Source organism: Puma concolor, chromosome E3 (assembly GCF_028749965.1).
Source record: "Puma concolor isolate L17-30 chromosome E3, mPumCon1.1.hap2, whole genome shotgun sequence".
NCBI classification, from domain to species: Eukaryota; Metazoa; Chordata; class Mammalia; order Carnivora; family Felidae; genus Puma; species Puma concolor.
Window position 1 is genome coordinate 35,256,634 of NC_141682.1, and position 27,812 is coordinate 35,284,445.

General features: G+C 47.2%; 1 protein-coding gene across 3 annotated transcripts in view; it reads left to right on the forward strand.

The window, feature by feature from the left end:
- Positions 1–27,812, forward strand: part of USP7 (ubiquitin specific peptidase 7) — a 65,675-nt gene that overhangs the window by 15,914 nt on the left and 21,949 nt on the right. The window contains exons 1-6 of one of the 3 annotated variants that reach the window (XM_086691316.1): positions 11,091–11,207; positions 15,824–15,928; positions 21,773–21,971; positions 24,123–24,261; positions 25,115–25,203; positions 27,170–27,278. In XM_086691316.1, coding sequence (XP_086547442.1) covers positions 11,114–11,207; positions 15,824–15,928; positions 21,773–21,971; positions 24,123–24,261; positions 25,115–25,203; positions 27,170–27,278 — 735 coding nt within the window. In that variant the 5' untranslated portion in view covers positions 11,091–11,113. Of the gene's footprint in view, positions 1–11,090; positions 11,208–15,817; positions 15,929–16,679; positions 16,856–21,772; positions 21,972–24,122; positions 24,262–25,114; positions 25,204–27,169; positions 27,279–27,812 lie in introns of those variants that run through there. The other 2 variants (XM_086691318.1, XM_086691317.1) reach the window with 2 other exon arrangements.

A 27,812-nucleotide genomic window follows, 5' to 3' on the forward strand; every position in this document is an offset into this window, starting at 1 on the left:
ACAGTCTGGAGCCTGCTTTGGATTCTGTGTCTCCCCCTCTCTCTGCCCCTCTCCCGCTCATGCTCTGTCTCTCTCTGTTTCAAAAATAAATACATTAAAAAAAATAAATAAAACATTGAGTGTAAATGCATAAATCCCATTCATGTTTTATGCCCTTGTGCCTTGCTGTTACCTAATTGGGAACAGGGTTGTCCTTAGAGTTCTAGGAAGCTCATCCAGACAAAGAGGGCAGTGACTTTTTGTTGTGTATGAAAAGTCTTAATACTTTTCGGCGGAGTGGGTGAAGAAGGTTGGGTGGTAACTAGGGTGGCTGGGTGGCCGCTGTGTGCGCATGAGCTAATGCCATGGGGCAGGAGCAGGCAGGAGTGGGTGTCCCTGCCCCCCCGCCCCTTGCGCGATGTGGAAGCACCGTGACTGGGGAGTGGACTCCAGAACAGCTTTCCCCCTACTTAAAGGTGTATACAAGATGACGCTGTTATGATCAACAACAGATTTTGTGAGCGTTCAACGAGGGAGGGCTTAAGCCAAAAACAGCTTGTGATTTTGATTATTTTCCTTCCTAGTCATAATGGCGACCATTCCACTTGTTAATATTTATTGTTTGTATCTCCCTCCCCCACTTCCTCCAGTTTCCAGTAGCTTGTGTGGAACAGAGCTTGTGTGGAATTCTTGGGGAAATCAGTCTGGATTTAAACATTGCTCGTAAAACGGCACACCTTGTTAAATGTGCTTCAGTTTATTGGCGCATAGTTTGTGCGCGTTAGGAAACCAGTGTTTCGGTCGATACTTTCTTTCACTTCTGACCTCCCGCTTCCCTGGTTCCTTGCCACCTGCAGCTCCCTCTCCCCCAAGAAGAATAAATTTTGATGCAGACATTCGTGTACTGCTTTGTCGAAGACCCATCTGAAGGTCTTGGGGCAAAGAAGGTTCAGACTCTCCATCTTTTCTATAAAATCTTTTAGTTCTCTTTTCCCTAAGAGTTAAGAGATCTGAAACCATACATCAAGGGAGTATTTAAAGAGTCAGTAAATTATTTCTTCTCTCTGCCCTGCCGGTGATTTTTTTCCCTTTTGGTTTTTTAAGTTACTATAAAGTAAGATTGACTTGGGGAGGGGATTCTGCGAATTTAACAGCTGTATAGATTTGTGTCACCACTGCCACAATCAACATGCACAATAGTTCACTCACTGCATGACCCCCCTCAAGTATTTCCTGTGCCGTCGCATCTTCCACCTGATGGGACCCCTGGCAACCACTGTTGTGTCCTCCGTCCCCTGCGGGTTTGTCATTTTGCAGATCTCATGTAAATGGGATCGCACAGCATGTAACCTTTTAGACTGGCTTCTTTCTTCAGGGTGTAGCATCTGGGTTCGGTGTGTCAGCGCTTCATTTCTTTTTATTGCCGAGCAGTCTTCCTTCTGGTGTATGGACATACCACTGTTTATCCGTCCTCCCACTGCAGGACATCTGCGTTGCCTCCAGTTATGTTTGGCAGGACATCTGCGTTGCCTCCAGTTATGTTTGGCAGTTATGAAGACACTCTAAATATTAGTGGCAGGTTTCGTGTGGACATGAGTTTTCCTTTGTCTAGAGTAAGACGCAGAGTTGTTGGGCCATATGGCTTAACCTTACAGAAGCTCTTACCCAGACTGCTTGCCATCCTGCATCCCATGCCAGTGTACGAGAGAGCCAGCTGACCCACGTTCTTGTCGGCACTTGATATTGTCGGTGTTTTAGGTTTTAGTCATCCTAATGGCAGTAGTATCTCACTGTGGTTTTTTTTTTTTTAATTTTTTCTTTTAACGTTTATTTATTATTGAGAGACAGACACAGAGTGTGAGCAGGGGAGGGGTAGAGAGAGGGGGAGACATAGAATCTGAAGTAGGCTCCAAGCTCTGAGCTGTCAGCACAGAGCCTGATGTGGGGCTCGAACTCACAAACTGGGAGATCATGACCTGAGCCGAAGTCGGTCGCTCAACCAACTGAGCCACCCAGGCGCCCCTCTCACTGTGGTTTTAATTTGCACACACCTAAGAGCTGACGGTCAAACAACTTTCCACGTGTTTATTTGCCATCCCTACACCCTGTTGGCAGTGTGTGTTCAAGTACGGGGTTGTTTTACTCCAGTCAAATGTTGAGAGCTCTTTGTGTATTTGGGACACAAGTCCTTTGTCAGAGAGGCAACTTGCACATGCATTTTCTCCTAATCCGTAGCTGTCTTTTCTCTTAATGGTATCTTTCTGGAGCAAAACTTAGTTTTAGTGAAGTCTTACTTGTCGAAATGTTCTTTTATGAATTCTTTGCCCCATGCTTTGTGTTTTCTTCTTAAAGCCTTACATTGTTAAATTTTATATTTGTATCTAAGGTCCATTATGAGTTAATTTTTGTGTAAGGTGTGGGTTGAGGTTCCTTGTTTTAGTCTGTGGACGTCCAGTTGTTCCTTTACCATTTGTTGTAAAGACTATCCCTTTTCCGTGGTCACCTTTCCCAAAAATAGTAACATTTGTGTGGGGGGTCTGTTTCTGGACTCCCCACAGTTGCATGCATCTGTGTGCTCATCTCTTTGCTAATACAACACTATGATTACTTTGCTTGTTGTGTTGATTACTGAAGCTTTAGAATGAGTCGAATCAGGTGTAATTTCTCGGACTGTGTTCTTTCCAAAATGGTTTTTGTTGTCTGTATTCCTTTCATCTTTCCGTGAAAACTTTTTGCTTGTCTGTAAGTATAAAAAAATCCTTTTGGGATTTTGATTGAAATTGTGTTCAAACACAAAGACGGGTTTGTGGAAAACTGACATCTTGAGTAGGAGTCTTTCAGTCCATGAACATGGTATGCCTCTGGTTCTAATGACCTTACCTCTTGGAAGTCCAGTTTTCATAGGGGATGTTTCTTGTGCATAGCAGATGGTCAAGGTCTACACTGGTTTGTAGACTGAAGTGTCCCCCCCCCCCCCACCTTTTTAAACAAAACCAGAATTCCTTTGTTATTCTCTGAGAAACTAGTCTTCCTCTCACAAATTTATTTATTTAGTTAGTTTTTAGAGAGAGACAGAGCTGGGGAGGGGCAGAGAGTGAGGGACACAGAGAATCCCAAGCAGGCCCCATGCGGGGCTCAAAGTGATGAACCATGAGATCATGACCTGAGCCAAAATTAAGAGTCAGATCCTTAACCAACTGAGCCAACCAGGCACCAGCCTCCACCCCTCACCCCCGAAATCAAACAATTTCTGTGGCCACTAGTGTTTTAAAAGGTCTTGGATTTGTCTGTTTATTGATAGCCCTGATGGGTCCCCTCAAAAGGAAGATGAGGTGTGGTGAATGGTGGTCGGCCTGCATCAATGTGTAAAAGAAATCAAACAATTTAGTCTTCTGTTCTAGGTTGCTGTTTTTTGCTTACTAATTTATTATTATTTCTTAAAGTTGCTCTGCACTCAACATGGGACTTAAATTAATGACCCCAAGATTAAGAGTCGCATACTCAACCAACTGAGCCAGCCAGGTGCCCTTCTTAAGTTGCTGTTGGTGGTTTTATTCAAATAAATGAACCCATTTGAAATTGGTTGTGTTTGACTGCTTTTTAAAAGTTTTAATTAGCACAATCAAGAGTTTGCTCTCCCCATGTCTGAACTCATCCTCAGCCCCTAGACTGCCTTCTTTGTAACCAGTTCTTCAGGAAAACCCACACATTTAAGTAGATGCTGCCATTCGCCACGGTGTAAAGAGAACTTTCAGGACTCCATTCCCTCCTGACTCCAGGTGTGCAACTAGTGTGTCATCTTTTTCCTTCTCTGGTGCGTTTTCTAAGGACTCTTGGACTGGTGTCCTGCCTTAGGAAGTATTTGGGTTGTACCTTTTGCACCATGGTTTGCTTTGCTGTGTGTATGTGTGTGGGTGGTGCACGCGCCTCTTGTGTTTTTACTTTTGGATGAGGTAGTGCATATTGTCGGAACCGTTCAAATGACACGGAAGCCAGAAGGCAAAGAGAAAGTGCCCGATTCCGTGGAAGTAAACGTGCACATAGCGTATGGTGGGTGTTCTGTCCCAGGTAACACACACATAGCCTTACTCGTTGTGTAAGGACATCCTGGTGACCCACTCGGTGATTCGTCTCTTGGTGGGCATCTCCCCTCGTGACCGTTTTACTTTCCTTAAAACTACATGAATGTAGAGTGGACTTGACACATGAGTTAGTTTTGTAGATCACTGAACATTTAAAACACCAAAATGTTGCATATTCATTTTAGAGGAATGATGCAGGAAGCCGAACAGTTCCGCTCCAGCTGGTGTGGCTCAGTTGTTCACTGTGCACGCCATTGACCCTGCGTAGCCTCAGAGACCATTGTGATTTCTGGAACTGTTTTGTCCCCACACAGAATGGCCCGTTTCTGTTAAGATCTTGTCTCTGTCTTTTGCATCCAGCTTTATCGAGCTCTAATTCGCCCTGTAGGTCATTCGTTCACTGCACGCAGCTCAGTGGCTTTTAGTGTATTTACAGTTGTGCACCGTCACCACGGTCCGTTTGGGAAGATTCTGACACCACACAAGCCCCTGCACTCCTGAGCTGCGACCCCTCCAACCTCCCCATCTCCCCAGCTCCGGGCGAGCGCTGATCACCGTTCTGTAGATTTACCTGTTCTGGACACTTCATAAAAATAGAGCCATTAACATCTCTGTAAAAAATGGTGCTTCAGTGTAAAGCCTGTGCTTGTGGAGATCTTTGGGCATGGATGCTAGTTTTCTTTGGAATGGGTTCCTAGGGATGACATTTGAGTAAAAGGGTATTTGGCATTTTGGTTTGAATAAATACAGCCTCTAGGTCGGATAGTTGACAGCCTTTTGACCCCACTCGTTTTGTGAGACCCACAGCATCAAGGGGGCATTTCCAGTATTTTTCACTGTTAAGCTGTTAGATGGAAATGGTATCATGTTAGTGAGGGAAGTCGAGCATGTTTATTAATCGTTTGTAGTTTATAGGAATTTCTCCTCTGTGGTAGTTGGATTGATTGTTGTTGATTTTTAGGAACCGTGTGTGTATTCTGGCCGTCGTGTGACGCAAATACTTCCTGCCTCTGTCCTGTGGCTTCCATGAGGCTGGGTCTCTGCTGGGCCTGCTGGGACTCACCTTTTCTTTCCCGCCGGTGGTCTGTGCTATACAAGTTAGTAGTTAGTGCCGCAACCCTAAGCTCTTCGGTGGTGCAGATCGCAGGCCCCTCTCCGCGCCAGCCAGTATGCACGCCGGCCCACAGAATGTGGGACGTGACTGGCAGTTAGGGCCATCCTCTAGGGGAAAGGATGGTTTTTACATAATCACACTAACCTGGAGGTCCCAAACAAATATTTTTATTTAAGGTACACGAATTTATATGTGGCCGTCTTTGGGGCTTTTATTTTCATACTCCTAATTTAAATCAGGATTCAGAGCGTGAAGCTAACTGTCAGGTCTCAACACAGCGGGTCTGCTCTGAACCTTCAGGCTCTGTGACTTACAAGCTGTGCGGGCCCTGGCCTTGGCCCCTGCGGTGGCCCGCCAACGGCAGAGGACCAAAGCAGCCCCTGGTTAGTAGGCCAGGACCGTGATCTGGAAATGGGCTCCCGGCCAGCCTCATGGGGGATGGGTGTAGCCACATTGTGTATAAAATCAGAAAAGTAATGAAAGCAGAGCACTTTGGAGTGGTGGTATTGATTCAGCCATGGTCTCATTGTTAATGATACCTCCAGCCTGGCAGGCTAGCCCCAAGGGGCAAGCTAGGAAAAACCAGTAACAAAACAAAACCCCCTCTTCCGCATCCATCCTCGGTGGCTTGGCAGAGGAGCTTCTGACGGAAATAAGGAGCTCCTGACGGTCATGGGACCGACAGTCTCGACTCCACGGCAGCAGACCTGGCCTGAGCTGTGGGCTGAGCGGCAGGAACCGACAGCCTGCACAGCGGGGAACATAGGAGAAAGAAATTCAGAGTCCTTATCGAAGCCTTCAGGGCCCTCCATGGCCTTGGCCCTGCCCTCCTTCTCCGTGGCCCACTGCCCTTGACCCTGTTCACTGAATCCAGAATAGTGTGCTTCTTTAGGATGTCTGACAGCCCGGCTCCTTTTCGTTCCGTGGTCTTTACCCACGTGTCATCCCTTCCTTCAAGGCTGATGGCCCCGCGGCTCCCCTGTACTCTGTTTCCCCCTCTGTTGGAATTCTTCCCTCTTGTCTGCTCCCGCAAGAAAGGAGCACCAGGAGACCAGGGTGGGGGTGGGGGACTTATCTCTGTGCTCCCTCCAAGTCCCAACCCAGCGCTTGGCACATATGAGATACTTGATAAGCAGGTTGGCTCACTGGGTGCTGGCTCCACCCAGCCCCCCCGGAAATGGATGCCCTTACCTCTCGAGCTCTTCCCGCTCTTCCTGCGTTCAGCAAAGAAGTAATTAAAACATTGTCTTAGTTAGTAGTTACTTTAATTGCAGGCACACAGGGCCTGCCTGTGTTCTAGGGAGAGATGTTGAATCCTGGGTAATGTCATGATAATGGATTAGAAAGGATCTTTTTGGGGGCACCTGGGTGACTCAGTTTGTTAAGCTTCCACCTTCGGCTCAGGTCATGACCTCACGGTTTGTGAGTTCGAGCCCCATGTTGGGCTCTGTGTTGACAGCTCAGTGCCTGGAACCTGCTTTGGAGTCTGTGTCTCCCTCTCTCTGCCCCTTTCCTGCTCTCTCGCTGTCTGTATCTGTCTCTGTCTCTCTCTCAGAAACAAACATTAAAAAAAAAAAAAAAAAAAAAAAGAAAGGATCTTTTTGAAGCACAGTTGAAGTTTTCCATCTAGGACCACGTTCGGAAACTGCCTTAATTTTGTATTTTTTTAAAAAAATTGTTAATGGTTATTTATTTTTGAGAGAGACAGCGCGTGAGCAGGGGAGGGGCAGAGAGAGGACACACGGAATCTGAAGCAGGCTCCAGGCTCTGAGCTGTCAGCACAGAGCCTGACGCGGGGCTCGAACCCATGAACCGTGAGATCATGACCTGAGCCATCAAGTCAGATGCTTAACCAACTGAGCCACCCAGGCGCCCTGGAAACTGCTTCTGAGAGGCTTCCCTTTCCTCCCCAGGCACAGAGAGTGACAGGAAAGCATCTGTGTTTCTCACAGCCCCCAGGCATGTGGTCTTTGTAACTGGGGAGGTGAGCATAGTCAACAGCCAGTGTTCCTGGTCAGTACCCGCCTTGTTCCACTCAGTGGCTGTGAGGTGGGGGGGGTCCCTTTAGAAATCACTGAGTCCTGGAATAGAGGAGGCCAGTTGCAGCTGCAGAGTTATTGGGACCCACTGTCCTCACCTTTAGTGTCTCCTTGGTTGATTGCCACCCCCTTGTGACCTCCGGGTTCTGTTCAAGGCCTGGAGATGGTCCATGGTTCTGCCTGAGGCCCAGCCTTGCCTTAGAAGAATCCTCCACAGGGCCTGGCATTGACTCCACAGCAGCTGAGGCTTCCCGCGCTGCTGCGTGTTTGCCCGGACTCTTACCCAGGTCTTAGGGGTTCTGGTTTCTTAGGGAGTATGCCATCTCACCATGGCCTGTGAGTCCCTGATTCCGGGGATGTCCTTGGAGCACCTGCCTCCCCAGCCCCTACACGGGGGGGCTGTTTGGGACTGCCCACCCCCACCCCCACTTGCTGGATCCCACAGATGAGTCACCTGCTCTGTCTCCCTGTATAGCCAGACTTCAGCGGCTGCACTCTCTGTCTCAGTCGTGCTGAGTGCATCCTCTGTGTCTCCCTGTTGAGTTATCAGCTGTCATTTTGCTCCTCCGGGTGAACTTAGAGCTAGGTTCTGTACGTTAGGATTCATGCTGTGGACCAGGACGTCAAGATGTCAATTGTAGTTGAATTCTGCAAAGCAAGAGTGAAGGAGCTGTGTCTGAGTTGGAAGAGCTCTCCGGAACAGCGTGTGAGCGTAGTGCAGGACGCAGGTGTTCTGATGTATTGCTGGGCATTAATTGGCAGCGTTGTGGGTCTTGGTGTGTCCGTGTGTCTGGTGGACACACAGACCTACGTGTGTCTTAGCGCAAGTGAACAGGAGTAGGATTAATGTGTTACTAATTGCCATTGGAAAGAGCTTGGATAATGACTTGGGGGGAGGGGTCCCACGAGTTTGAGAAAGACTACCTGGTGTTAAATCGTAGCCCAACTAAAGTCACAGTACAGATCGTCGCACCATTCATTGGCAAAAAAACAAAACCCGACTGGAGGCAGTCCTTGTCAGGGAATGGTTGAATAAATCGTGATATGGTATGTTGCTATTCAGAATTAAATTGATACGCATATTTATGTGCACCGACTTGGGGTAGCTCTAGTTTATTCGTGCCCTGTGAATACCGTTTTGTGTTCAGAAGAATTTCACCTACGTTGTTACACGTGCATGTATATGAACCTTGAGGAAACCTGGAAGGGGGCGCATGAAACAGTGGCTTCCTTCATGTTAGGAGTGGAGTGGAGGAGTCCTTATTTGCCCATCTTCATCCTGTACTGCTTGCCTTGGTGCTGTTAGCATTTCATTCTTTGAAACCCAAAAGTAAAAGTAAATAATAGAACCAGGACCTGCACAAAAATGTTTATAGCAGCTTTATTTCCAATAGCCTCAAATTGGAAACAACCCAGCTGTTTGCAGGTGAGATGGTATGTCCCTGCCGTGGAATCCTACTCAGCGATGTAAAGAAACCAGTTGGTGACCTGAGTCTCAAGGGAATTATGCTGAGTGACAGAAGATGTTCCAAAAGGTTGTATGCCACATCCATTTATGTAACATTCTTGAAATGACAAAAATATGGGGATGGAGATTAGTTGTTGCCGGGGGGTTGTGGGAAGGGGGGTGCACACTGGGAGCTGGGTGTGGCCATGAAAGGGCAACCCAAGGGTCCTTGTGTGGGACCCATTCACTGTCTTGACTCTTGGACACGTAGACCTACTTGTGTCTTACAACTGCAAGTGAACAGGAACAGGATTAGCATGTTGCTTCGGCACCAGTGTCCTGGTTTTGAATTACATAGTGCTATGATTTTGCAAAATGGTACCAGGGGAAACTGGGTAAAGGGAATTGGATCTTTATTCTTTCTTTTTATTTTATTTTATTTTTTTATCAAAGAAAAATTGTTTTAACGTTTAGTGTTTGTTTTTGGGGGAGAGAAAGAGAGTGTGGGTGCGGGGAGAGGCATGGGGGTGGGGGGAGGGAGGCAGGCACAGAATCCAAAGCAGGCTCCAGGCTCTGAGCTGTCATCACAGAACCTGATGTGGGGCTTGAACCCACGAACTGTGAGATCATGAAACTTTTAACCGGCCGAGCCACCCAGGCACTCCTAAAAAAATTTTTTTTTATTGTTTGTTTTTTGTGTGTGTGTGTGAGGGAGAGCACGATCAAGTGTGAGTGGGCAAGGGGCAGAGAGAGGGAGACAGGATTGGAAGCTGGCTCCCTAGCTGACAGGAGAGAGCCCAGTGCGGAACTCACGAACCATGAGATCATGATCTGAGCCAAAGTTGGCCGTTTTTTTTTTTTTAATTTTTTTTTTCAATGTTTATTTATTTTTTTGGGACAGAGAGAGACAGAGCATGAACGGGGGAGGGGCAGAGAGAGAGGGAGACACAGAATCGGAAACAGGCTCCAGGCTCTGAGCCATCAGCCCAGAGCCTGACGCGGGGCTTGAACTCACAGACCGCGAGATCGTGACCTGGCTGAAGTCGGACGCTCAACCGACTGCGCCACCCAGGCGCCCCCAAAGTTGGCCGTTTAAATGACTGAGCCACCCAGGTGCCTTGGATCTCTATTATTTTTATAGTAATTGTGACTCTGTAATCTCCCAGTATGTTTAATAAGGAATGGAATCAGCCTGATCTGATAGAAATTTGCAGGAGTACGGGTCATGTTGAGAGTAGGCACTTAAAAAAGCACATAAAGAAATTCAGCCTTTCCATAGCGTTGTCTTACTTTATTCAGGACCTCTTCCTTCTTTATTTCTTCTTGACTGGTGCCTCTGGGCTCATTTGGGGGCTCCAGTGAACTTTTAGTTTGTCTAAGGGGTGAGCATTTCTGAGGACAGACCACGTGGGCAGACTCAGTCTTGAGGAGGAAAAGCAGAGAATGCAGACAGGGTTCCCCTGGCAGCGGTGCCCCTCACATCCAGCTGTAACCCGAAGCCAGTGGGTCCATGTTAAAGAGGACTTGTGGTCTTCACCTGAGAATGTTTGCTCTGGGCCCGCATTTATTTATTTTGAGGGAGGGAGAGTGTGCATGTGCGGGCATGGGAGAGGGGGCCGAGGGAGAGAGAGAATCTTAAGCAGGCTCCACCTTCAGCGAGGAGCCCATCTTGGGGCCACGATGACCATGACCTGAGCCAAAATCAGGGGTCGGACGCTCAACCATCAGAGCCACCCAGGCGCCCTTGCATCAAACTTTAGATCCTGTTTCTTCTGGTCCTGCCCCAGCACTGAGCCAAGCTCCCTTCCGGGTTACCTTTTTCTATCTTTAATTGTGTGAGAATCTCTGGCATGCTGGTGTGGATGCTTCATGCTGAAATTTCCCACATATATCTTTAATATCAGTTACATTCCTTGCTTCTTAGGCTTACGGGTCTTCTCTTTTGTCTATTTTCTCTCTCTCTCTCTTTTTTAATGTTTATTTATTTTTGAGAGGGAGAGACAGACAGACAGAATCCGAAACAGGCTCCAGGCTCTGAGTTGTCAACACAGAGCCTGATGTGTCGCTTGACCTCACGTACCGTGAGATCATGACCTGAGCCAAATTCAGACACCCAACTGAGTGAGCCACCCAGGCACCCCCGTTTTGTCTATTTTCAAGTGAACTTTTAATTTTGGATTAATTTTAGATTTACAGGAAAGATGTAGTTTGTGTACGGTGTGCCCATGTCAGCAACTAAGGAACTAGTAACCAAACTCCAGACTTCCTTTTTTCCCATTAACACCCGCTTTTTGTTTCTGGACCTTGTTACCTTTTGGGAGTGATTCTTTAAGTTGATGAGGTTTCTTGAATATGTTCCTTGTCCGACACCCAAGAATTTTGGGGGGGGGGGAGGGGCTTTGAAAAAAAGAATGTTGAGGTGGAGTTCCTAGAGATTCTATGCATCACTCTGATGTGGATGAGAGAACCGTCCTGGCTCCAGCCCCAGCAGACTCTGCTGCTGAGCCATGCGGACATGGCGGGGAACCACAAGCTTGGACCAGAAGGTGACTTGGGAGTTCAGATGGGGATCTTTAGATGCTGATGGATTCCTAGAACCAGTAGTACCAATGTTTCTAAACTGTCCTTCTGAAATACATTGGGGATTGCTAATTAAGAAATCATTATGCAGAAAGATACCCGTGTTCTCATTTACCGTGATAACCTCTGCTTCAGTGATAATCTTTAAAATGGGTTCAGGGTCTGGAGAGGAGATGAGGGGAGGCGGACTAAGCAGAAACCAGATGGCTTTTGCCTTGGAATTCCAGGTGAACCAGTGGGCCCGGAGTTGAGAGCGTGTGCTCTGCGTTGGCACTCCATATATTCTGGCCTCTTAACTGCGCTGTGGTTTTGCCCACTGGGTTGTAATCACTAGTTGAAAAGTTTGAGGGGGAACCTGAGCGGAGACTGAATCGGAGGTGTGGCTCCATCTTTGCGGCTGACACACCACCTGGTGGCAGTATACACCTCTTAGTTGGAAGGCTCTGAGGTTTTACTGTGGTGGTTCTCTGCCCCGCCCCCCCTTTTGGGGAGAGGCTTGAGTAATTTTTGTGAGGTGACAGAAAATGTCAAAAACGACAAATTGAAATTCTGCTTTGTCTGTTACTTCATCCAGGAGTGAGACTGAGATGCTGAGTTAGCACCACATCATTTCCGTAGCAATCGGCCAGTGTTCTTTGTTGAGCCATCCTGTGTTATGACCTCACAAGTGGAAGTCTGTGGGAAGGGATGCAGAGTACAAGCATGGCCGCCTCAGTAACAGGAGGAGATATATAGGCTTCGTAACCAGCCAAGCTAGCCTTTTGTGTGTTTCTAGTCTTTAGAAAAGGCATTTTGTGCCCCTTCTTACACATGTTAAAATATATGTATATGTATATGTATAAATTGTGCCTTGGGTGCTTACCACAGGGTTTGTCATCGCAAGGTTAACCAGTCACAAGTAATGGAAATGATCTTCGATTGTATTTGAGTCTAATAAATACATTTTCAAATGATAACTCCTCCTCCGCACCCCACCTCACCCCTACAGATATTTGGCACATTAGGGAACTTTTGTCTTTCTATTTGAGGCATTGCATATTGTCACTGGTGCTTGCCACATGTCCCCAGTGTTATTTGAGACCATGTCTGTCAAAATATTAGTGCTGTAGTTCATGTTTGGCCAAATGAGAGTTGACACATAAGGGAAAATTCCAATTAGATGGTATCTAAAATTCAGGAACAGGATCACTTTATATGTGGTGATAAATAGATACACACCCCAATCTTAAACTTCTTTGATGATAATGAAAGCAGACTTAGTATTTAAGATAATTCTGGAAGCCTAGTATAGAGTTTTTGTGGGCTTGCTTTCATCGTTGAATTCAGGTCCAGGGATTTACTGTGTCTTAATTAAATTTTTAATCCTCTTGCTGAACCAGCTCATTTATGAGGAGCTTTTTTTAACTGGATATATTCAGTCCCTTAGGAGCTAGACTTGAGTTGTCAACTTTTTCTACCAAGGCCCCATGGCACTTGGTTGGGAGCTTCACGGGGCCTGTCGTTGGTCAAGTTTCTCCTATACATGGTGGACCAGCCAGGGACTTTTTGTCATTTCACAGCCACTGGCTTAGACTAGCATCTCCATGCTTTTGGAGGGTGGAAAAGAGCAAGTGGGTGAGCCCAGCACAAATGTGTAAGTTGGTGTGTGAAAAGGTGAGGTGTACTGCTCAGGAGAACCCGGTTCAAAAGTAGAACTCTATTTACTTTGCCTTTAGGGGCCTGTGGCAGAGAAATCCCATCTTACTAACACAAGGATGGGATCCCTTGTTTATAAATTACTAGCCTTTCATCAGTTGTCACATTGTAGTTAATCCTGCTTCTGCAAAACTGTGACCCGATTTATTTATCTTCCCACACTGTACATACAGTAAAGTGCTGTGGAGGTAAGCCATAGATCTTTTGACTTGATCTTGATTTTTATTATTGCCATAACTCTGGTGAGAAATACTCTATTTCAAGTCACCAAAACCCTTAAAGATACCTTGTTTCAGCTATAATCTGAATTCGCTTGGATGTCAGAATCTTTGGCTTTATTGGGGCGCCTGGGTGGCTCAGTTGGTTGAGTGTCCGACTTCGGCTCAGGTCATGATCTCCCAGTTTTTGAGTTCGAGCCCTGCGTCGGTGGTCTCTGTGCTGACATCTCAGAGCCTGGAGCCTGCTTCAGATTCTGTGTCTCCCTCTCTCTCTCTGACCCTCCCCCGTTCATGCTCTGTCTCTCTCTGTCTCAAAAATAAATAAAAATTTTTTTAAGAAGTAAAAGAAAAAAAAGAATCTTTGGGATTATGAATCACTTGTCGAATTCTGTGACCTACAGTAGTGCAGACTGCTTATATTTACCCATCACCCTAGTTTTTAAGTGTGATGCTCTTTTGTATACAGAGATGATTTGTTTGTGCTTTTGTGCATTAAAAATCATACTTTAGGGACGCCTGGGTGGCTCAGTTGGTGAAGAGTCCGACTTTGGCTCAGGTCATGATCTCACAGTTCATGAGTTCGAGCCCCGCATCGGGGTCTGTGCTGACAGTTCGGAGCCTGGGGCCTGCTTGGGATTCTGTGTCTGTCTCTCTGTCTGCCCCTCCCCGTTTGTGCTTTGTCTGTGTCTCTCTCTCTCAAAAATAAATATTAAAAAATAAACAAACATTAAAAACCTAAGGCACCTGTAGTGGGACAGATTTTGAAACAAGGAACTAAATTAAAATAGAGGCATACGTGGAGCAAGTTACTGTAAGACAGTGCGTTGGTGTGATGTGTGTGTGTGTGTGTGTGTGTGTGTGTGTGTGTGTGTGTGTGTACATCCCACTGCTGCTCCTCCTGCAGGACCTCTAGTTGTGTGTTTGTGTGTCCTTCCAGTGTTTGTCATGGAAAGGGAAATGAGAATTTATCCGTTCTTATTCCAACAGACTGTCTCTTTTATAACCGAGGTTGTGTGTGATAACATTTATTGCTTGGTATCTTTAAATTTTTTTTTAACTTAACATAGCTTAGAGAGCTTTACATTTAGGTACATTGAGAACCTTTAAGAGAAAACTGCTGTATAATATTCTGTCGGTAGAATGTGCCAGAATTTATTTCATAGGCCTTCATAGGTGTTTTTCCTCATAAAATATTTTTAATGATGGTTAGATGTTAATTTAGGAGGATAAATGTGGGATGAAAGACGTTTCAAAGTACCTGATTTTTCATGTTGATTTTTTAAGCACATATGTTTTAAGAGTTTTTAGACTTTGAGGTAATTATAAGCAAGAGCAAACAAGAATTTGTCCTTCTCCCCCACCCATCCCAGGTTTTTTTCAGGGTGTGGTGGTCGAGACCAGTTTAAAAATGTATATGTGTTTGTTTTTAAAAATACCTTTAGCACAATTGTTAATTGAAGTGTATATATATTGATAGTTAAAGAATATCAGGATTGAAGTGATACAAATTTGGGTGGTAATATCAGTCTCTTGGCCTCCAAAGATTTTGAAGGTGTGCTTTGAGATGTGTAAGGGGAAAAGCATGGTTTATATCCAGAGATTCTTTGACGGATGTGATCGGATAGTTGGGGGTTTGGGAGAGTGTCTAGAGGGGAATGGCGAGGGTGCTGTCCGTGGTGCTGAATCAGACTGACCGCTGATGGGGGAGACCTGTCGCAAGACTAGGACACACTTAAGTAGCGCTTTTCAAAACCACATCTCCTGTTTGTAGCTGAGACTGCTAATTTCGATCAGAACGTGTACAGGCAACATATGGGGGCCCGCATTAGTTGCAGTGACATGACATGTGGAGGATGGAGAGGGTTTACACATGGTGTATGACCCTTTTGGCCAGTGGAGGCTATTTAAATCCCAAATCTTGACATAGTGGTTTTTTTTTTTTTTCTTTTAAGACAAGGACCTATGTCAAAGTAAGAAGATTGTGCATAAATAGGATGAGAATGTTACATTTGGCATTTACACCCTATATTTGCCACTCCTTGCTTCGAAGTTTTGCATCCATGCCTTTGATTATGTGTAAATGTTTGTCAAGCCAGATTTCAGCAAGCATTTAGAATGACAAAACCTTTTTACGTGTTTCTCAATCCCTTCCAGACTCTTTATAAATGCCAGTCCTTCTAGGGACCCCCTTTCACACACCCTCTACCCCCTCCCCCAACTTCCAGTCCCTCCAGTTCTGGTTTTTGTGTGGATTTATAGTTTTTAATTATTACAGTAACTGCCCTGTGATACTTTGAGAGACACAATTTGATGTTTTAAAGCGTTGACATGTGGTAGAACATTCTAATGCACATTGCTGTGTATATATTTAGTAAGCTCAACAGTATTTTCTCTGGGGTTGAGTTTTAATGAGTATGAAGGCTATTTCAACATAGTGCAAATGGAACAAATGTGGTAGAGTGATTGCATCCCATTTAGCATTTTGAAAACAACCAAAATTCATATTTATTTAGTAAACATACTAGTAAATACCTTTTGGGTTAGAGTATGTTTATTATGGCACACTTGGAACATACTAGTGACTGACAATCATCAAAAGTACAAATGTGTTTTTATTCAATCCAAGATTGGAGGGTAAAAACCATGGAATTTCTTTGTTTTCTTTAAAGCTGGAGATACAGATGATCCACCAAGAATTACTCAAAACCCTGTTATCAACGGGAATGTAGCCATGAGTGATGGGCACAACAACACAGAGGAAGATATGGAGGATGGTGAGTACATGTGGTTTGTTTACTTGCAATGGGCAGAAACACAACTGGATGTGCTATAGAGTTCTTCCTTGAGTACTTGTGAGTTTCTTAGGAGTAGCTAGTTTTCAGGAGGTTTGTATCTGAGGAAAATTGAGGAACCTGTTTTGGTTTTGAATTTTAAGACTACCTACAAATTTCAGGGTAAGTTGGTTCTCCTCAGCCCAGGAGAGAAGGTTTCAGTACAGAAGTCTGTGATAGATGGGTATTTACTCAGGCTTGCCATTTCCCCACCACTGTTAGCGCTCAGAACAAGTGTATCTTAGTGTACCTTACTCTCCTTTCCTTTTTGTTTGCAGCAAGATACTTCTAGACATTGGAACTTGGCTTTCCATTGCATTCTTACTGTAGTGTGTATATCAGTTGTCTGTAGCCGAAAATCCCTCCCTACTCCCAATAGGTGTGAAAATCAGAATCGAGCTTTGGGCTTCATTCTCCCACACTAACTTTTGGTCTATATCCTCTATGCAAAAAGCGTTTGCATATGTGTATGCATGGACATTTTGTGCCCAGGAAATCCTTTTCTTTCGAGGCTATTTCTTCTTTATAATTTGTCAGATATGTGACCTATACTTTTATTTGCAAGGTCAAAATCATGAGACGGTAGCAGCCAGTAATCACTTTATGCAGTCCCTGGAATCTTGCAGTGTAATATGAAACCATGTTCTGTCAAAAGCATGTCCATCAATCCTCATGAGGGTTGTGTCCTTCCCAGGGGAGTAACGGGGCAGTTGAAAGAAACCGTCAGTCACGGGCTGCACCACCAGAAGGACTGCTGTTCAGACCTCCTGCCAAAAGTTCAGCCTCCATGAGAAACTGCAGCCGTAGTTGAGAGTTCTCTCACAGTGCGGTTTACCCCCTGGCAGCTGGCTGAGGCAATATCTGAGGAAGGTAAAGAGGCGTGGTCTGAACCCCGCTGCTTTGTTACCTGTGGAGTGCGCTTTCCACCGTAGATCAAGGGCAACGGTGTGGGTGTGGTCTCTTTGGTTGCTGGGCTCTTGGTTTAATTTCAGACACCTGAGATGCCAAAAGTGCTTTGGTGAGCGCAGTTGGGAAGGTGTGACCAGGCCAGATGTGCCAGGTGTGAGTTAGAGGTGGGTTCCAGTCACTTGCAGAGCGGTTACTGGCCCACCTCAGGCAGCAAGCTCCCTGTCTAGTTCCACAGAGCAATTCCAAATGAATATTTCTGCCAGTGTTTTTGGGGAGGGCTTGGGAGGAGGTGCAGATGTAGATGAAGGGCAGGTTCTCAACCTTGGTGGCGCTGTTGCCTTTTTGGGCCGATCATTCTTTGTTGCGGGGCAGTCCTCTGTGTGATAGGATGCCAATGCCATCCCACCCATAATCCTCGCTCCCCGTAGCCCCGACAACCAGAAACGGCTCTGCATTGCTAGATGTCTCCGGAAGTCCAGGTTGCCGGATTGCCTCGGTCTCCACAACGTATATAAAACCCCTTTCCTTTTGAGGCAAATTTTACTACTAAATTAGTGGTAGTAAATAATGGTGCCAAACCATAGAACCTAAAAGTAGAAATATTCCTGTGGTGAGTTACCACTTGGGAACATTACAGGAGAAAGCAGAGTGTGGTCTTCAGTTGCACGGCCTTCCCAGTTGGGGATTTGAGGTGTGTTTTGAAAGGTCCAGGCTAAGAGAGTGAAAAGATTGTATCTCTTTAATGGTAAAGAGTGGGAGGGAGATGGTCCTGGTTCTAGGAGTAGAATTAGTTTAGGGCAGCATTTTCCCAGTCGTGATAAGTGCTTTGAAACCCTCTTCTGCAGGACGTTAGCATGTGGTGAGAGGGGCTGAGTCCAGGAACTTTCAGAGGCGCTGGGCCAAGCAAGGGTCTGCATTGCAGAGGACCTCTGGACCGTCAGCACCCTAACATCTTTCTCCAGAAGATTTGCTAATGATTCCCCAAGACTGAACTTTAGAACCCCCTTTCTGGAATCTCCTTCTAACATCGTAAAGTGGGGCACACAATCTGGGAAACGCTGGATTAGAGTGATCTACTGGGCAGAGGGGGGGTTTCCTACATAAAAGTTCAGTGGCTGACAGCACAGATGGACAGGTGTTTGCTTGAGACAAAGAGCATTTAAAAATCCTGTTAGGGGCACCTGGCTGGCTTAGCAAAATGTTCGACACTTGATCTCGGGGTTGTGAGTTCGAGCCCCACGTTGGCTGCAGAGATTACTTCAAAAATAAAATCTCCGCCCCCCCCGCCCCGCCCAAATAAAATCTTAAAAAAAAAAAAAAATCATGTTAATGTGGAACTTGGACAAGAATTAGAATAATTTTCTGGTTACACCTACCTATTCTACTTTGATTTTAGTTTCTTGCTTAGTTTTTTCCATAGATGACAGCAAGAAGTTTTAGAGCAAATATAGCCTCTGCAAATAGAGATTGTTGGTACCCGTGAAACAAAAGTAATTTCTGGGTATTAACTGGGACTTGGCAAAAAATGAAAAATTGAGGTTTGATAAGTTTACCGCAAGGGTGCCATTTGGGGACTCCGTAGGCCAGCCTTCTGATTTAAACAAAACAGAACAAAGTCCTGTATCTTCCTCTACCTTTTTCATGCAGTTGTACCCCAGGCCTCTGTCCTGTGAAGATAAGGTTGGGGTACGAATGGGCGTGGTGGCCGCTTCGATGACAGCCAGTGCTGCTGTGGGAGGCACGAGTGGAGGTGATGGCTCCCCAGGTTTTCGGGCTGAGGAGGTGTGATGACAGCAGGGAGTGGGAGCTTTGTCGTCCTGTCCTTGACAGTAAATGCAGATGCACAGTAATGCATTAATGCGCTGACGGCGGCATTGAGGCGGGTTACAAAGTCCCTGGACGAAAACTAATTCCGCAGGATGCAGGGCACCCTCCAGATTCCCAAGTGCACTGCCGTAAACATGTTTTTAATTTTTTTTTTTTTATGTTTATTTCTGAGACAGAGACAGAGCATGAGCGGGAGAGGGGCATAGAGGGAGGGAGACACAGAATCAGAAGCAGGCTCCAGGCTCCTAGCTGTCCTCACAGAGTCCGACACGGGGCTCGAACTCACGGACCGCGAGATCATGACCTGAGCCAAAGTCGGTCGCTCAACCGACTAAGCCACCCAGGCGCCCCATGTAAACATGTTTTTAATCGTGAAGTGATTATAGACACAGGGAAGTTGCGAAAATAGGACTTTTGAGTACTTTTCACCTGTCTTCTCGGGTGAAGACATTTAGGTCTCTAATTCCTCATGGGACTGTCATCAGGCCAGGCCTTTCTGCCAGAGATGGGTTTCAAGTCTGCTCTACTTTTTTGTAGACCCCCCCCCCGCCCTTATCTTTTGGTATATAATGTAGTTTTTCAATTAATTCAATTGGTTATGAAGAGTTGGGAACCACAGGGCAACATTTTTATTCTCATGAAGTCTCCTAGCATATTTCAGAAACAAGTCTGTCCTAAGGATATGCCTTGAATGCGAGGCGGAATCTCACATGGAGTGTATAAATGCACGTGTGAGCTGAGCTCTGTGAGGCAGGATGGCTGCAGGCACTGGCTCCTGGCTGCTCCTTCTGCCTCTGAAGGAAGGGCTTGCCATCTTGCAGTCTCAGTGCCATGCAGAGTTCTGGTTGGTTCTGTTGCGTATTTAAGATCAACTTCGAATTTGGGCTGAAGTTTGGGATGGAGAAAGCATTTATGATACATTTCCATTTTGTCTATATAAAAATCTAATCCTACAATGGGTTGAATTGTTTCTGAAAACAAGTAAGTGAGTTACAAGAGAGGCAGGACTTTGTGAAGTTGAGCTCTTTAGGTCCCATGAGTGTGTGCCCTCTGGTGACTTTTATTTGGTTGATTGCAGTTCTTTGGTCTCCACAAAGAGCCCAGTTTTATTGTGCTCTGCCTTGCGAGGGGTATGTTAAACTTCAGAACATGGCATTTTACAAACCAGAGGCAAGGTCACTGTTCAGGGCGCACAGATCATGGGTACTGAAACCCACTGTGGTCATTTTGTAAAACACCTCAGATAAGATAAAACCACGTAATCTCAGCGAGCCTCAGTTTTCCTCATCTGTGAAGTGGGACTTCTAGAACCCCTGCCCTTGCCTACCTTGCAGGACTTAAGTGCTGCGTACGTGTGATTTGTGTCTTTGAAATAGTGGCCCACGTGTTTCCTGTGCCATTCCTAGACATTAGAACGCATTTCTTGCCTTTTGGTACTTTGGTCCCTCAGAGGGATTAGGGTCGTATCTGCCACCTCAAGAAGCTGGAGTAAATACTGCATCTCTCAGACGGACACCCCCCCTGTTCAGCCGCTCTTCCTCTCAGAGAGCCTCTGCGGTCTGCTGAGCAGGGTTGTGTGTAGCAGAACAATTGCGGATGAAGAGTGTGAAAAGAAGGTGTGAGTGCTAACTGTCGCATTTCCTCTTGGTTCTTATTTCTTTGGTAAAGAATACTACCCTCTCATGAGGATTGATGGACATGTTTTCTTAGGAACAAATTCAGACAGTCACAAACGCAAGCAGTCTCTGTACCCTGAGAAGTCTCTGTCCTGAGCGTTTGGTTGTCTTAGGAGACAGAAGGGTGAAGGAAGGCGGCATGTTGTTCTTCCGAACATGCCCTTCCCCGAGCCCGAGAGTCTCCTCTTGTGCGTCAGGAGCCTGGGGGGCAAGGATGGCAAAATAGCCCCCGCTGCCACACCAGAAAAAGCCTTCCACGCACCTTTGATTCTTGCATACGCCAGTGGTGGCTTTTCACATCGTGGCCCTCGTTCCCCTGCCAGTCTGTGAACTGTACCCCGTCTCCAACCAGATAGGCACTGAAAGTGAGAGAAAGCGTTTAGAAGCTTGTATGGCAACTTGACCTTGCTGTGGCAGCTTTCTGATGTCTCGTAAAAGTGCCGGTCAGTAAGGGTGGCGGGGCAGCCTTGGGAGGCTGCCACTCCCCAAGAGTTTGAGAAGCACCATATAGACAGCAGTTGGGGGCGGGGGGCCGCAGATGTCCTGTGAGCCTGAGTCACTTGTAAATGAACAGTCACCATGGGCAAAGGGTGGAATTCTAAAGTGTGACTTGTAATTGAAAGTCTGCTAAGAGGCACTCTACCAATATATTGCTTTCTATTGGAGGAAACCTTAGTTCTGTACATGGCCTTCATGTCTTGTTGAGTAAATTGAACAATTTTTACCATTCGTGTTGAGAAGAATACCGGTTTCTTTCTCTATAAATTATTCCCCCTAGGGAGTCCAGGCTGGTATTTCACAGAAACTGTGAACTGATGATGTTAACGTTTGTTTGGGGCTAACTTCTCAGCAGTGTTGTCTCTAGAACAGCGGGAATGACTGTTCTGCCCCCTCGGGGCCTGGTGAGCCTGCGGGTGCAATGCCCCCTCCCCTTCCTTTCTCCAGACTTGACTTGGCCTGAGTCCGCCCTCCGCTTTTCCTCCGCGCGCCCTGACCTTGAGCAGGTGTCCCACGGCCGCCCCGGGCCTTCTCTGCAGGGCCTGTCCACTCACCAGGGAGGACTTGGCAATTTCGGGGCTCGAGGGTAGAGTAGACGTTCTTACAGGCCCAGCTCTGGAATCTAGGAGGGCAGGCAGGGGTGTGTCGGTAGCCCTCTGGGATTTGGATTTCATTCACACACAAATGGCGTGTCCCCTCCCTCTTCTAGGTGCCATGCTCTCATTTTCCCAAGAGTTAGGCTCTAGCGGTTAGGTCGCAGTTGTGCGGACGGCTCCCCGACGTGGTTGGTTGTCCCGCGCGGGTCCCACGGTTGTCGGCTGTCAGGTGTGGTCTCACGACGCCCGAGCCCTGTGACTGACACGGCCTTTTCTTGCAGACACGAGTTGGCGCTCCGAGGCAACCTTTCAGTTCACTGTCGAGCGCTTCAGCAGACTGAGTGAGTCGGTCCTTAGCCCTCCGTGTTTTGTGCGAAATCTGCCGTGGAAGATTATGGTGATGCCACGCTTTTATCCAGACAGACCACACCAAAAAAGCGTAGGATTCTTTCTCCAGTGCAATGCTGAATCTGATTCCACGTAAGACAGTTTAAATGATGCCATTACGAACCCACAAATAGTTATGCTCCGTGATTGGAGGCTCAGTCTGATCGGCCTCTTTGAGTTTAAAACTTTTGCCTTTCCTTGCTGCCTCTACATAGCCCTCTGATTTTACATTAGATGAACTACATTTCTCTCTTTAAAACTCAATGGTAGGTATTCTCTCCAAGCTAGAAAAGGTGTATGTTTTTCTTGCAAACAAGACACTGAGGTTCAGGTATTAGAATCTGCCCGCCCAGGGAACACGGAATCAGGGTCCATCTGGACTAGCTGACTACTGGATTACCAGGTTTAATTATTCTACCAGTAAGTGCCTGAGGGGAAAACTGTAGCTAAGGAACATTCCTCAGGTCTGGAGGCCTCTCGGCATTGTTGTGTTAACCAGCTCCTGTGTGTTATTCAGAGAGTTTGGATTAAAACATCCTTTGAGGGTTTTACCACGTGGGCCTCCCCAGCTTATTTTAGAGAAACTGTTTTGTTCTTACAATTCTTAAAAAGAAATATGTAGTAAAATGTCTTCAAATTAGGAAAAGTGTTTATGGTCCCTTTATTCAGATGAAAACAAAGATCAGAGGCTTCACGTTTTCTACCTATTGATAGATCCTCAATAGCTTGATTCTTCCCTTAATTAAAAACTGTCACCGGTCAGCTTATGTCAGAAGCTTAGTTGACATTGTTTGAAAGGGTCCCAGATCACTTTGTTACTGTGTCCTTCTCCTCCCATATCGAGGAATCTGTGAGAAGGCTGCTTCCTTGGCCCACGTCTGTCCAGGCTCCCTGCCACCCCCAGATTGTGGCCCTTTAGACCTCTCAGTGAAGGCTGGTCCCCAGAGGGCCACAGGGACACTGGCCTTGGCTGCTCTGTCCAAGCTCCAGGGAACACAGTCCATTACATTTTTCTTTTTTACGTGGATGTTTAAGAAGTGCCAGGCCAATTCTGTGCTGCAGCCAGGGCCTGTATATAGGTTAAAATTTTCCTTCCTGTGTTCACATTCTGATCTGATTTCCGGTGAGTATTGAGGCTACATTTTAGCCTAACAGACAATTTGGGCCTGACAGTAGTTTGGGAACGCGGTGAGCCGTCCGTCCCTGGAGCAGGCAGCCTGGGCAGACAGGAGTGCCCATACTGGGCCTGCACTGCTGTCACTTCAGAGCTCTCTGGAAACTCTGCTGTGTGTGGCTCTGCTGTGGCTCCGAGCCCCCAGTGGCCCTTTAAAGGACTGCGTCCGTTCGGTTTTTGTGCACAGATCCAGAGGCTCTGTTGTGACCCGCCCCCAGCCTGACTGCAGCCCGGGCTGTGGCTGTGACTAGGCGCCCCTGCTCAGAGCTCCCGGGGGCTCCTGGAGGGGAGCTCTTGTGTTTTCACCCAACACCCAACCCAGATACCAGAACCACTGTCTGACCAGAAGCTAGTCTCTTACAGACTCTAAAGGCCAGTATCTAAAGTTCAGAAACTGTATTTTATTGATACCAATTAAAAAAAAACTGACCTAAAAAAAAACTTGTAAAAATTAAAACCATGGCTCGGGGCACCTGGGTGGCTCAGTCAGTAAACGTCCGACTCTTGATCTCAGCTCAGGTCTTGATCTCAGGGTCATGAGTTCAAGCCCTGCGTTGGGCTCTGTATTGAGCTCTGCGTTGAGCTCAATGCCTACTTAAAAAAACAGAACAAAACAAAAACAACCCATGGGTCAAATCAGTACAGTCCACACTGGGGGGGGGGGGGTTTCCTCGACCCCTTTTAAATTTTTTTTTTTTTTCAACGTTTATTTATTTTGGGGACAGAGAGAGACAGAGCATGAACGGGGGAGGGGCAGAGAGAGAGGGAGACACAGAATTGGAAACAGGCTCCAGGCTCTGAGCCATCAGCCCAGAGCCTGACGCGGGGCTCGAACTCACGGACCGTGAGATCGTGACCTGGCTGAAGTCGGACGCTTAACCGACTGCGCCACCCAGGCGCCCCTACCCCTTTTAGCTTCTTTCTTCATTAAAGGTAAATGTGTCCCCCCACTCCACCTCCCCAAACAGAAGGACGGGAAAAAATGTGGGAATTTTCACATGCTCTGTTTTGAAACAATGTGTAAACGTCAGTTAAGTGGGTCACCTGAGGCTTAGGTTCTCTTTGACCAGGTCGTGGTCTTGCCATGCACAAGCTGTGCTGAAGATAATAAATTACAGAGACGACGAGAAGTCCTTCAGTCGACGCATCAGCCACTTGTTCTTCCACAAAGAGAATGACTGGGGCTTCTCCAATTTCATGGCCTGGAGCGTAAGTAACCGTGCCATTACACTGACTGACCTGAGCAGCGTTCCTTCTTCATTCTGCAGATCCTTCTGTTCGCAGTGAGAATGTTTGCTCTATCAGGTGAACAGGTGTCTGTGAAAATGTGATCTCTCCAGTTTGCAAGCTGAGGTTTTGAAGCAGCCAGCAGACAGGGCTTGAGTCTCAGCTCTTTGTCGGACGTCTGTAAGGTAGTTCCTAGCTTTCCCAACAGGCCGAATCTCCTTTAAAAGGGGGCGCTTCCCTGAGCTAGGCCTGATTTCATGTACCCTCATCAGTTCCCCACTTAGTTTGAGAGAGAGAAAGAGTGTGCGAGTGCGCGAGCAAGGGACGGGGAGAAAGAGCGAAGGAGACGCAAAATCCGAAGCAGGCTCCGAGCTCCAAACTGTCAGCACAGAGCCCTCTGTGGGGCTCGAACTCACAAACCTTGAGATCGTGACCTGAGCTGAAGTCGGACGCTTAACCGACGGAGTCAGCCAGGTGTCCCTTGGCTGCTTTTTGCAGAAGTGGAAACCAGGGCAGGTTTTTAAGGGGGCATCCTGCTGGGCTCTCCAGGCCCTGCTCCTGTGAGCAGGTGCGCGTTCCTTCCAGCCTGTGCCCTGGCGAGGGGCTCCCCGGGACTTCCCAGATGCCTCCAAGAGGAACCATGCTTTTGCTGGTTTTGTTCAGAGGACACTATTTAAAACCAGTCAAAACACTGCAAAACCAGAAGCACGATTTGGGTGTTTGAAAAAGCAGTCTTTTCCTCTAACATGCAGAGGGTGTGAGGGTAATTGTCTCTTTGGAATGTAGCACGTGTCCGTGTGTTCTTATGCAAGTTGGATATTTTTATTTTTTATAGGAAGTGACTGATCCTGAGAAAGGATTTATAGATGATGACAAAGTTACTTTTGAAGTCTTTGTACAGGCGGATGCTCCCCATGGAGTTGCGTAAGTTTTTCTTTAATTGGGCGCTCTTAAGAAATACCTTTTGTGCTGTAGTGAAAGAAACATTAGCATATTAACAGTGCTTATATTTAACCGATAAGCACCCTCCCTGTGCTTGCCCCTAGGCACACACACCTTACCCAGCTTCACATTGACCCCTTCACTTGACACATGTATTGAGCATTTTCTGTATGCCAGACACTGCTGTGCACTAGGAGTGTAATTCTGGTCGGCCAGTTAGCCATGGGTTTCTGTCCCCAAGGAATACACAGACTGGTGGGGCCGTTGTGGCGGGGAGGGGGCAGTTCCTACCAGTTCTGGAAGTGGCAGGTATGATGGTGGAGGGGTGGCGGGCGGGAGGGTGAGGGAGGTGTAGCCGAGCTCGGAGGAGGAGATGAGATCGAATCCCAGGGGTGGGAGGTCTGTGTGCACAAAGCCGTGCTTGGCCTTGCAGAAAGCATGGGGTTGGGCTACATGTTAAGGAGGTTAAGGGGTTGGGGCAGGGAGAACATCAGGAGTGAAGGCACCGGCAGCGAAGTGTGGGGTTGGGTGGCGCATCTGGAAGGGGTGGGAGTTGAGGTGGGTACGCTGGGCCATGGGGACCTGCTGACTTTTCAGGGCTGGGGACGGGGTAGGCTGGAAAGCACAGTCTGGGAAGAAGTGGAGTGGCAGGCACCCGTCTTTCCCCGCTACCTGTGTGTCTTCATGGGGCCCTGCTCTGGCAGGAGGGTGTGGTTGGCCTGGGTGGAATCCGGCAGGGACTGTGGGGCAGCCAGGGAGGAGCTGTTACTTAGCCCAGGTCCTGGCTGACGTGGCCAGGGCAAGTACAGGAGGGATCCACCTTTTCTTGAGCAGCCTTTTCAGGGCTTGAGTTGTAGCAGGGGTGGAGGCAAAAAACAAGAAAACTCAGTCTTTTGCGTTTGTTCCCCCCCCCCCCCCCCGCCATTTTAAAAACCTTTTCCCTATGTTTGTGATCTACTTTTCTTGACTAAAAAAGTGGACTGGGTTTTTCACCCTTACCAATCAAAACTGATTTCTTGGCTTAGTGTTACTTACCACAACCTATTCAGGCATTATCACCTAAATCTTTGTGATTATAGATTTTAAAATAACCATTTATAATTTAGGATTCTTGCATTTTCTTGCCAATTTTTAAAATGATCCACAGATACGCACATACTGTAACCAGGGCCGTGTGGTATACCCAAGTGTGTCAGAAAGGTCACGGACTAAGCCCTGGAATCAGCACTTACTGTTGACCCTGACACCTGGTCTAGTGTTGGCCACAGCTCAGTGGCAAAAGTGTTCGTTCTTGTCTTCATGTTATATGCAGATGGGGATGGGCCCGGGGGTGGTTTGACTGGTATTCCCTCGAGCTTCCTGTCACTATGGGCTGGGGGAGGGGCGTGCAGTGGGGACCGCCAGCTCTGAGAAGACCTACCCCTTCTGCTCAGAGAAGACCACCAGCCTAGCAGGTTAAAGAGAGAGAGCTAGTTCAGAAGTCTGAGCTCAGCTTGCCCTGGTACACATGCCTGGCTTCGCTCGTGTGTATGAGTCTGCAGAAAAGAGGGGTTTCAGCCGTTGGCATTTCTTGCTGACTCCACACGTGACTTAATACGAATGCAGGAGAGCCACACTGGGAGCCAGTCTGATAGAATCCAGCCAGTACGTGCGAGCGGTGATCTCGGTAGATGAGGACAGCGTTGCTGTCGGCGGCATTAAGCTGCTTCTCCAGCGCCCGGTTTGTGCACCTGGGTGAACTGAGCCCGTGATTGTGCCCAGCACTCTGGGCCCTGGTGCCCAGGCAGGGGCCTGGCGGTGAGGAGTGCGTGGCAGTCGCTCCCACGTCAGGATGGCGGGAGACCGGCGGTGGTGCACAGCAGTGTGGTGGCCACACGCTCCACACGCACTTGCGGAAGCGAGGCGGTGTCCTGTGCGGTTTTCCCTCAACCTCGAACTGGTCTTGTAGGTGGGATTCAAAGAAGCACACGGGCTATGTCGGTTTAAAGAATCAGGGAGCGACTTGTTACATGAACAGCCTGCTGCAGACTTTATTTTTCACAAATCAACTACGAAAGGTAAATGGATGGTATTTCTCTCCCTCAACCTCCCGCCCACCCTCTTCTCAAGTTTTAAGGGACAAGCAAAGTCCTGTTGGCGGACTTTGCTGTGTCTCTCCCGGTACCACCACAGTGCTGTCTCCGGACGGGGGCCCCTCTGGGATGCTTGTGCATATCTTTATTCCTCCGTGTTTGGACACTCGTGAAACTAACTTGGATGATCAAAAGTTTGCTGGCTAACCTAATTTTGTTGAGCTAGAGATACTAAAAAAAAAAAAAATTTTTTTTTTAATATGAAAGGCATTAGCAGCAACATCTGAAAAGTTTTTTATGTTAAAATTGAATTGCAAAGCCACCAGCTGTGAAGTCTAATTTCACATACAGGTAAAGGTCATTTTCCTGAGAGCGCTAATAGTAAAGACCGCAGACACCCCCTGAGTCTGGTACAGGCTAGCTGGTCATCAGTCCTTTCGGAAGCCCATGCGAGGGTGCAGGCCACACGGACTCCGGGTTGGGGGTGGGGGCAGGCACTGGCTGGTCTGCTCTGCTGGC